This window comes from Arachis duranensis, chromosome 3 (genome assembly GCF_000817695.3).
Source record: "Arachis duranensis cultivar V14167 chromosome 3, aradu.V14167.gnm2.J7QH, whole genome shotgun sequence".
Taxonomy (NCBI): domain Eukaryota; kingdom Viridiplantae; phylum Streptophyta; class Magnoliopsida; order Fabales; family Fabaceae; genus Arachis; species Arachis duranensis.
This window is the reverse complement of record NC_029774.3, coordinates 116,457,678-116,467,645: the sequence shown is the minus strand read 5'-3', so window position 1 is coordinate 116,467,645 and position 9,968 is coordinate 116,457,678. Positions and strand designations below refer to the sequence as shown.

The 9,968-nt window shown below is 42.5% G+C and overlaps 1 protein-coding gene across 1 annotated transcript; it reads right to left on the bottom strand.

Annotated features, from left to right (window-relative positions):
* Window positions 1-7,485: 7,485 nt before the first annotated feature.
* On the bottom strand, window positions 7,486-9,736 carry LOC107480516 (uncharacterized). The gene is made up of 4 exons (XM_052258174.1): window positions 8,626-9,736; window positions 8,446-8,499; window positions 8,165-8,349; window positions 7,486-7,905 (listed from the first exon to the last, which is right to left on the bottom strand). Exons 1-4 carry the CDS (start codon window positions 9,299-9,301, stop codon window positions 7,816-7,818), a joined length of 1,005 nt encoding a protein of 334 aa, XP_052114134.1. The 5' UTR covers window positions 9,302-9,736; the 3' UTR covers window positions 7,486-7,815.
* Between the last annotated feature and the right edge of the window lie 232 nt (window positions 9,737-9,968).

Genomic DNA, 9,968 nt, shown 5'->3' with positions numbered 1-9,968 from the left:
TAGCTAGCCAATGTGGTGCTAGTCAAAAAACAGAATGGTAAATGGAGAATGTGCGTCGACTATACCGACTTGAATAAGGCATGTCCTAAAGACCCTTATTCTCTACCAAGTATTGATACCCTGGTGGATTCCAGCTCGGGGTACCAATACTTATCATTCATGGACGCCTACTCGGGATACAACCAAATCCCGATGTATGCACCCGACCAGGAGAAAACATCATTCATCACACCTAAAGCCAACTATTGCTACGTGGTCATGCCATTCGGACTAAAGAATGCAGGAGCCACGTATCAAAGGCTGATGAATAAGGTGTTTTCCCCCCATCTAGGGAGTTTGATGGAAGTATACGTCGACGACATGCTAGTAAAGACCAAGGAAGAAGTCGACCTCTTAACCGACCTCTCACAAGTCTTTGACACTATAAGGTTGCATGGGATGAGGCTAAATCCTGCAAAGTGCACCTTCGCGGTCGAGGCAGGGAAATTTCTAGGGTTCATGCTAACACAGAGGGGGATCGAGGCCAACCCCGATAAATGCAGAGCCATCCTAGAAATGAAAAGCCCGACTTGTTTGAGAGAGGTTCAACAGCTCAATGGCCGACTTGCAGCCCTCTCCAGATTTTTGGCAGGATCGGCATTGAAATCCCTTCCACTATTTTCCTTATTAAGGAAGGGATGCCAATTCGAAAGGACTCCGGAATGTGAGGAGGCGTTCCAAGAGTTCAAAAAATTCTTAAGCCAACCTCCTATCTTAACCCGACCAACACCGGGAGAAGACCTCGTCCTATACCTATCCGTAGCAAACAGGGCAGTCTCATCGGCCCTGATAAGAGAAGACGAGGTCGGACAACACCCGATCTATTTCATCAGTAAAGTCCTACAAGGCCCTGAACTAAGGTACCACAAACTAGAAAAGTTTGCCTACTCCTTAGTGATAGCCTCACGAAGGCTACGACCTTACTTTCAGGCTCACACAATAAAAGTCCGCACAAACCAACCCATGAAGCAAATCCTCCAAAAGACGGATGTTGCAGGGAGAATGGTTCAATGGGCGATAGAGCTCTCCGAGTTCGATTTGAGATATGAAACTCGGACAGCAATTAAAGCCCAATGCCTTGCCGACTTCGTGGCAGAATATGCAGGAGATCAAGAGGAAAAGCCGACTACATGGGAACTCTATGTAGATGGATCCTCCAACAAAACAGGGAGCGGCGCAGGCATAATATTGGTAGATGAAAGAGGAACCCAGATAGAGGTTTCCTTAAAATTTGAATTTCCGGCTTCAAACAACCAGGCAGAATATGAAGCCTTGATCGCCGGATTAAAGTTAGCAGAAGAAGTTGGCGCTACAAAGGTGATGATTTACAGCGACTCACAGGTGGTGACCTCCCAAATAAGCGGAGAATATGACTCACAAGTGGTGACTTCCCAAATAAGTGGGGAATATCAGGCAAAGGACCCCAATATGAAGAAATACTTGGAAAAAACCTTGGAACACCTAGGGCACTTTGCGGAAACCGAGGTCAAGCATATAACTCGGGATCTAAATAGCAGAGCTGACGCCCTATCCAAGTTAGCAAGTACCAAACCCGGGGGGAACAACAGAAGCCTGATTCAAGAAACCCTCCAAGAGCCCTCGGTATCAAAAGCAGAAGAGGAACAAGAGGTGCTTGAGGTAGTCGGTTTAAACCTCGGATGGATGAATCCCCTAGTCGAATACCTGAAATTCGACATCCTCCCTAAGGAGGAGAAAGAAGCTAAAAAGATCCGAAGGGAAGCACAACATTATACTTTGGTGAGAAATATCCTTTACAGAAGAGGGATATCAACGTCATTGCTAAAGTGCGTACCGACCTCAAGAACCACCGAGGTGTTGGAGGAGGTACATAGCGGCCGAGGTGTTGGAGGAAGTACACAGTGGGATCTGCGGAAACCATCTCGGAGCAAGGTCGCTGGCCAGAAAAGTGATCCGAGCAGGATTCTATTGGCCGACCTTGCAGAAAGATGCCACAGACTTTGTGAAAAAATGTCAGCCATGCCAGATGCATGCAAATTTCCACGTGGCTCCACCAGAAGAGCTCATTAGTATAACTTCCCCCTGGCCTTTCGCAAAATGGGGAATGGATCTGTTAGGTCCTTTTCCCCAAGCACCAGGGCAAGTTAAGTATTTAATCGTGGGAATAGATTACTTCACAAAGTGGATAGAAGCAGAACCATTAGCCACTATCACTGCCCAAAGAAGTCGCAGATTCCTTTACAGAAACATCATCACAAGGTATGGAATACCTTATTCCATCACTACAGACAATGGAACCCAATTCACCGACGCCACCTTCAGAAGCCTGGTAGCCAGTATGAAAATCAAGCACCAATTCACCTCGGTGGAACACCCACAAGCCAATGGGCAAGCCGAGGCAGCTAACAAGGTCATACTGGCAGGACTAAAGAAGAGACTACAGGAAGCAAAGGGAGCTTGGGCTGAAGAGCTCCCTCAGGTGCTATGGGCCTATAGGACGACCCCCCAATCCGCCACAGGAGAAACGCCCTTCCGACTAGTATACGGCGTAGAAGCCATGATTCCTATAGAAATCAGTGAGCAAAGCCCAAGGGTAATTCTCCATGATGAGGTCGGAAACATACAAGGGCACAAAGAGGAGCTCGACTTGCTCCCCGAAGTCCGAGAAGGCGCCCAAATAAGAGAAGCGGCATTAAAGCAAAGGATGACTACTAGGTACAACAAGAAAGTCATTCGAAGAACATTTGTCCCGGATGACTTGGTTCTCATCAGAAACGACATCGGAGTCAACAAATCAGGAGAAGGAAAGCTCGCTGCAAATTGGAAGGGGCCATACAAAATCAAGGAAGTGTTAGGGAAAGGTTATTATAAAGTAACCGACCTGAATGGCACTGAGTTACCAAGGTCGTGGCATGCTTGTAATATGAAAAGGTACTACAGTTAAAAGCGAACTCTACTCCCTGATGTACTCTTTTTCCAACTTCATGATTTTTTCCAAAAGGGGTTTTTTCTGGAGATGGGTTTTTAACGAGGCATCATAGTAGAGGCTAAGGGAAAATAGGCTATCAAGACCCTTAGTAGCAAAAAGGTACCTTCCTAATCAATAAAGATCTTTTTCATTTACAATATCTCTTATAATATCCTACTTTATTTTTCTAAGTTTTTCTACGAAACGTGCCGACTTAAGCTCGACAAAATGTGAAAATCCCATGAACCGACCTAGATGGTCGTCAGGATAAAACGACGAGGTACAAGTCGGCGTAAAGAGGTTATATGAGTTGATAGTAAGAACTCAGGAACCATCCGACTCTTAAGTCGAGATGAAAATCCGAGTAAAACAAACTCGAAAGAGCTCCGAGTAAAAGAAAACCGAGCTCCGAGTAAAAGAAAAACGCATCACAAAAATAACCTAAGCCATGAAAACTCATCAAAAAGCAAAGTTGAGTATAAAGGATACCAAAAAGAGATTGCAAAACCTAGGATCGAAGGGTACGTAAAAAGCCCTCAAGCTAAAGGGCTCGAAAAAGCAAGACAAGCCAAGAAAAAGGTTTTCAGAAAAAAGATCAAAAAAGGGTTCTTCGAAATATCAAAAACAGAAAAGCATACACACGCAAGGTAACTTCAACCCTTATACAAAAAAGGGCATTCACTTTTGTTTAAAAACCCTTATCCAAAAAAGGGCACAGATCAGAATATTTTGTTTACGGCCTTAAAAGGCCAAAGGGAAATTGTTCACACAACCACCAACAATGAATAAAGTTTAAAAAAGGGGGGACTCACAGGCCGAGCCCCCATATAGCCATAAAAAACAAAGTTATCTTTTCAAGGGAGTAGAGGAATCACCACCGCCAGACTCAGGAGGGGCGCCACCAGGACCAGTCGGAGGAACGGAGGAAGAACTCGGAGCATCTTTAGAACGAGGAGGAGACTCAATAATCCTCTGTCCCCGAGTCTTCAGATCCGACTCAGAAACAACCTCGGGAACAGGAGGATCAACGATGGCGCCATCAATAACTACCTTGTCGGGATGTAAAGGAGAAAGATCCAAGTCGGGAGCGATAACTCTGACTTGTTCCAGGAAAATTCTCCAAGACTCCTCGGCCCCATCAGCAATAGAGTCCTCCAACTCGGCGTACGCGTTCCGAGAATTCAGCAAGTCCTTCCTCACAGCCACAATATCTTGAAATAAACTGTGGTAGCTGTCTTGTGCTGTTTTCCTCAAATTTGCCTCCAAAGTGCATTGAGCCCGCAGCTTACTCTCCTCCTCCTTAAGGTGATCCCTCTCCTTCCTCAATTTATCTCTCTCCTCCTTCAACTCTTTCTCATGTTTTTCATAAATAAGAAGTCTCCCCTCCAACTCCTCAACCTTCGAGATGCCCCCAAAGAGCTGAGGGGAGTCTTCTCAAAAATGTCCAAAAGTTTGCCACAAACACCCGCCGCCCTAAAACTCTCCTCGGCCAGAGCGGTGAGGTGGTTCCGAACAGAAACATCATCCATGCTTATATAAGGATAGATGTTCTTTCGGACGAATGCAAGAGCATCCGCCTTAACCCCACCATCCAAAGAAGAGCTAGACTCTGAAGTCTTGCGCTTCTTCTTCTCTGGCTCGGAAAGAAGTTGGGCAGAAGGGAGTGGCCGAGATAGAGTTGAAGAAGAAATTATAATAGGTTGAGAGGGAGTGCTTGTATTCTTAGGAGGAGGAGGAGGAGGAGGAGAGACGACTGCTTTGGCACCCCCGGACCTAGCCCGGGACTTCGCTTTAGCCTCCTGGACCCTTTGATAAGCCTCTTGAGCATTCTTCCTTGCCATATCTACAAGAAAAACAACTAACAGTTATAAGTCGGCTAAACATTCAAGTCGGTAGAAACAAACTCGGAAATAAGAAATGCATGCACTACCTAGTTGAGATTGAACAAAAGTCGGCGTTCCCTGGAGGATTTTCCTGGTATCCAAGTACGGGGCCCTCCCCCACGCTTCTCGGAAAAACCCCACAATGGCTGCCTCCATCTCATTTAGGTCATCTGGACCATACTTTTCACAAGGAGAGGACGGCAACCAATAAAGGGGGAAGCGAGGGGAGGAATGCTCATCCAGGAAAAAGGGGTGGTGACCCTCTACGGCTTGAACTTTGAAAAAATAGTTTTTGAAGTCATGAAAAGATTCGTCAAAAAGGGTGAAAATCCTCCGACCTTGTATGGCTCGGAAGGATACCCACTGCTGTTTGTTGTTTAGCCCACTAAAGGGCTTAGTCATATGAAAGAGAAAGAAGAAAATCCTCAAAGAGGTCGGAAAGTCCAGAGCGTGGCTAATAAACTGATAGATCTTTAAAAAACCCCAAGAATTAGGGTGAAGTTGAGTAGGGGCAACTCTACAGTGGTGCAAAACAGATACCTCGAAATCCGAGAAAGGAAGAAAAACACCCAAGCGGGTGATCATACATTCATACATGAAGAAAAAATGAGGAGCCGCCTCATTAACTCTCCCAAAACAGACCCGGTCTTCCGGACCCGGGATTATCAGTTCATATTTTGGCTCGTCCTCCTCCGAAGTACAGAGCCTGTAATGAGTACGAAGATGAGTGATAAACTCAACATCGACCAACGGTTCCTCCCCAAGGACCGTAACATCAACCCACTGAGAAAGAACGTCTACGGAAGCCATTTTTTATATATAAAGAAAAGTGGCAGAAACCTACAAAAGGGAAAAAGGAAAAGAAAAATCAAGAAACACAGCCCCTAAAGAGGAGAGATACGAAGCTAGAATCTACAGGTCGACCTAGCCACTCACAAAACAAAACATGCAAACATAAGGCATGGCATGGAAGAAACAAAACTAACCTTTATCCGAAGAAATGAAGGCTGGAGAGAACGGAAATCTTCGAACGCAAGAATACAGCACGAGCAAGGAAAGAAGAAAAATTATTTATCAAATAATATAAAATAAAATTTTAATGATTTTATATTTTTATATTACGGTTAAAAATATTATTTTAATATAGTTTTTTAATATTATTAAAAAGTTTTACATAATTGTTCATACCTGGCCCAATGATAAAGGCCCAGGTCCAATTAAAAGGCCTAATCTGAAGGATTAAGCCTAGCTAAGTACCGACCTTCACATAAGAAGTCGGTATCAACTACGACTTACTCTAAAGAAGTCGGGTATGAGATTAGCTGGCAGATAAACACTCATTCAAATGAGTAACCGCCCCTAAAATCTCTCTAACCGCTTCGCAAAGCCATATCTTAACCTCCCTAAGATAATGGGACGGTTAACACCCTAAAGATATGGCACTACTCCAACGGTGGTTATTGGCTCACCACTATAAATACACTGACACCCCTCAGGTATCTCTAAGCCTAATACTCTCTAGACCTGCTTACACTCTTGCTAACTTAGGCATCGGAGTGTCTTTGCAGATACCACCCCCCATTCACTCGCGAGCACAAGTCGGACGGAGCCTCCTGAGTTGTAGATTCATCTGGAGCCCTCCTCCTTCATACACTTGGGCCACCAAACGCCATCCATCCTATTAATCACCGGTTACCCACCGTAACAATAATAATTAATTTTATTAAATAAAAAATACTCATATATTTTATATTTATATATTTTATATTTAATTATATAAAAATAAAAGATTTTGTTGCCATTTAAAGTATTGTGTGGTGTTGCTATTCTGTTAAAGATATTCGTCTAAATAATAGAATGTCAGAGGGAATTCACTGTATTTGCAGACTAGTGCAATTATGCAAGTTTTAAACGTTACACTTGCAGGGTACCTGAGATTTTCTGCGCAGTGTAAATGTGTAATATTGCATTTCCACTTTTATGTATTTATTGGAACGCCAGAGTATGATATAGTGTTCCTCCCAAACATTGCACTGAAGACGGTTACGCTACGCACCAGACCATTTTTTATTTATTTATATTTGGACTAGAGATCATATTATATTGGGTAAAATATATTTTTTATTTTTGAAGTTCGATAAAATTTTAAAAATATGTTTAAATTTTATTTTATTTTAATTTTATTTCAAAAGTATATATTAAATTATGTTTAATTTGTTTGTATTGAGTTATTTTTTATAAAATTGTTGTTGAATTAATTTTAATTTTTTTAAAAATTAGTCACCAAAAATATATTTAATGTAAATAAAAAAATTAAGACAATTAAAACAATAAAACTTAAAAATATTTTTAGCCCTATTATATTTCAAAGGTCCCAAGGTCCAAAAGGAGAACCAACCTAAAAAAGGTGGTGTGAAACCCACGTCACTAAATTGTAACTGCCGTCCTGTTGCAGCGAACCGTATACATTGGGTGCAAGTAATCTCTTATTTAGCCTCTATCGTTGATACAACATTACAACATAGGCAGATGATAATCCAAGCAGTAAGGACATTGTAATAACCGTATATAAATCCCATGCGATGTGCAGCTTAAACAGATAATTGCTAAGACAACTAACTAATCAAGCTTCTTATACAAGATGCAATCTCATTTAAGGAACAGACTATGAAGCAGCACCTGTAAAGACCTTCCTAACAATCCATTCAAAGCAACACCAAACAGTATAATGGATAACAATTTAGACAGGAAGTAATCCTCCAAAATAGATTGATTCTCCTCATAGTAGAATCAATGGGAAAAGTACAAAAAAAAATATACAGATTCTTTGGAGGTATTACAAAGACACCAAATCTCCATAAAAGCCACAATCACATGCATATTAATTGAAAATTGAGACTATTAAACTGCAAGAAGAAATATTGCAATCACAAAAGCATTATAATACTAATGATTGTCAGAATTGCTATTGTCAGTCGAATCAAGGCTACTCTTGCAGCTCTCTCTCAAATCTCTCAGTTCTTCAAATTTTGATTCCTGAAAGTAGAATGAAATCACTCAAAGTGTTAGCAAAGAAGTAGAAACAAAAAACTAAGATACATATCAGATAACAATAACGCGCCTAAGAAGCTGCCCATTCTTTTGTGCAGACTGAACTCTGGACGAGTGTGTTGTGTCATGTGTGTATCTCCTAAGAACGGAAAATCGCAAGCGTAGAAACAGATAACATTTGATTTTGAATGAAATGGCAATAGAGAATCAAGAGGACATCAAGAGTGATAGGACTGGAACTCACAAGCTGTTTAGTTTCTTGAGCAAATGTGTTGCCCATATGAACAAAGAGTGACTTCCACTGCTCCATAAGGGTCAATTCTAATTTGGATGACTCTGTGCTGCTCTGTGGATCATGCACCAATTTCTCCTTTAAGTCAGAAAACCTCTGAAGCGTTGTGCTTGCCTCTTTCTGACTCTTCTTCAGAGCTGGCCAAACACAAGAAACATTAACAAAACATGATCAATAACTGCAGCATTCAATAAAAATTGCCTAAAGTGTAGTCCTTTATAACAACAACTCACCGCTTAGTCTGCCCTTCACATCTTGATAATGGAGATCCGACCAGATATAAGCAGCTATACATCAACACAGGAAAACACAGATTTCAATCATCATACCATAATATCATAACTGAACATTAATTTCCCATTATTTTTCAAATATCACAAATAGACTCTTTCACAGAAATTAGTTATAACCACCTTTGGAGCAAAAGGAACAAGTGCATTGTTTCAGAAGGTCGACGCTATCAACAGACGGGTTTGCGCCACTAACCCCCTTGAGAGCCGAACACCGTTCTAGCCCTGGAAATCCAAAATCGTGGGAAGCAGAGATCACCGGCGGTTCCACCGCAACAGATTTGGATGACGCTAATTTATCAACACAAACTTCTGTGTCGTCATTTTGAATGACGCGGTTGCTGAACCCTTCAGTTATGGGTATTCCTTCCGGAACACCGCTAGGGTTTCTATCTTGAACATCGTTTCCTAACCCCAAAGAAGTCACACCGGCGCCACCGAAGAAATTCTGTCCCTCCGGTAAATTGTTGGTCTGTGGATCCGATGTTTGAGATGAGAGTGTCCGTAACGAGGCGTCAGAGACGGCATCGCAGAAGAGGAAACTGAGGGAAGGGTTTTTCCCCTTTTCTGGGAACTGAAGCTTGTCGTTATCGTTGAACTGCGTGCTCAATTTCGCACCTAATTGAAAGTGGAACTTCTTTTTGGCGAAGTGGGAATCCCCATCGCTTGTGGTTTTGCGAGGGGAGTCGCCGGAGATGGAAGAAAAGGGCCTCTTGGAGGGGCGGTTGGTGACATCGGAGAGTGCAGGACGGGTGTTGAAATTGAGAACCCTGTCGCTGAAATTCTCTTCGGTTACCATGAATCTGAAGCGAATCGGTGATCTGGTGTGTTGAATCTTGAAACCCTACGAATTGGGCGTAAGTAACTTCAATAACAAACACCGAAAACCCTACAAATAGAGTGGCGTAAGAAATGAACTACCTCAAATTTGGTTCGGGTAGTGAGAGGAAGGAGGATTCTATTACATGTTTCCTCAACTAAAAAATTGGAATTGCAGGTTGCAGTGTAGTGAGAGAGTGAGAGTATGTTATTCATCATGGGAGCTCAGACACGCCCCAAATTCTCAGGCGGGAAGAAAGCGGGCCTCGCCGCGCTTTTCAACTTTTTGAAAGCTGCGGCGCGCCATTCTCTCAATCCATATTACAATTGGGCCTCTTTACCATCTTCTACTGGATCACCGACCTGGTGCCCTCCCCAGGCCCAAAAACTATATGAAGTGGAATGGAAGAGAGTCAAGAGACTGATAAGTGGTCCTCCACCCTGACCGAAAAAAAGGAGGGTGGTCCTCCACGTCATAACAAATCTTCGGTCTACCTTCTGACGTCTATAAGATGTGGATATTGAGATATTCCCTTCGTTTCTGAAAGAACAAAATTTAATTATTTAATTAATGGCAAGTGGCAAGTGGCAAGAATGGTAAATGGATGTCATATCCAATTGGGACAAGATAAGAGTCTAATTGAAAA

Bases quoted from the DNA above. Each gene is read 5' to 3' on its own strand.
- LOC107480516 (XM_052258174.1), bottom strand. From the start codon at position 9,301: ATGGTAACCGAAGAGAATTTCAGCGACAGGGTTCTCAATTTCAACACC. The intron at 8,350-8,445 runs GTGAGTTGTTGT...GTGTTTGGCCAG, and splicing joins TGTGAAGGGCAGACTAAGCG to CTCTGAAGAAGAGTCAGAAA. The intron at 7,906-8,164 runs GTGAGTTCCAGT...TTCTACTTTCAG, and splicing joins CTCAAGAAACTAAACAGCTT to GAATCAAAATTTGAAGAACT.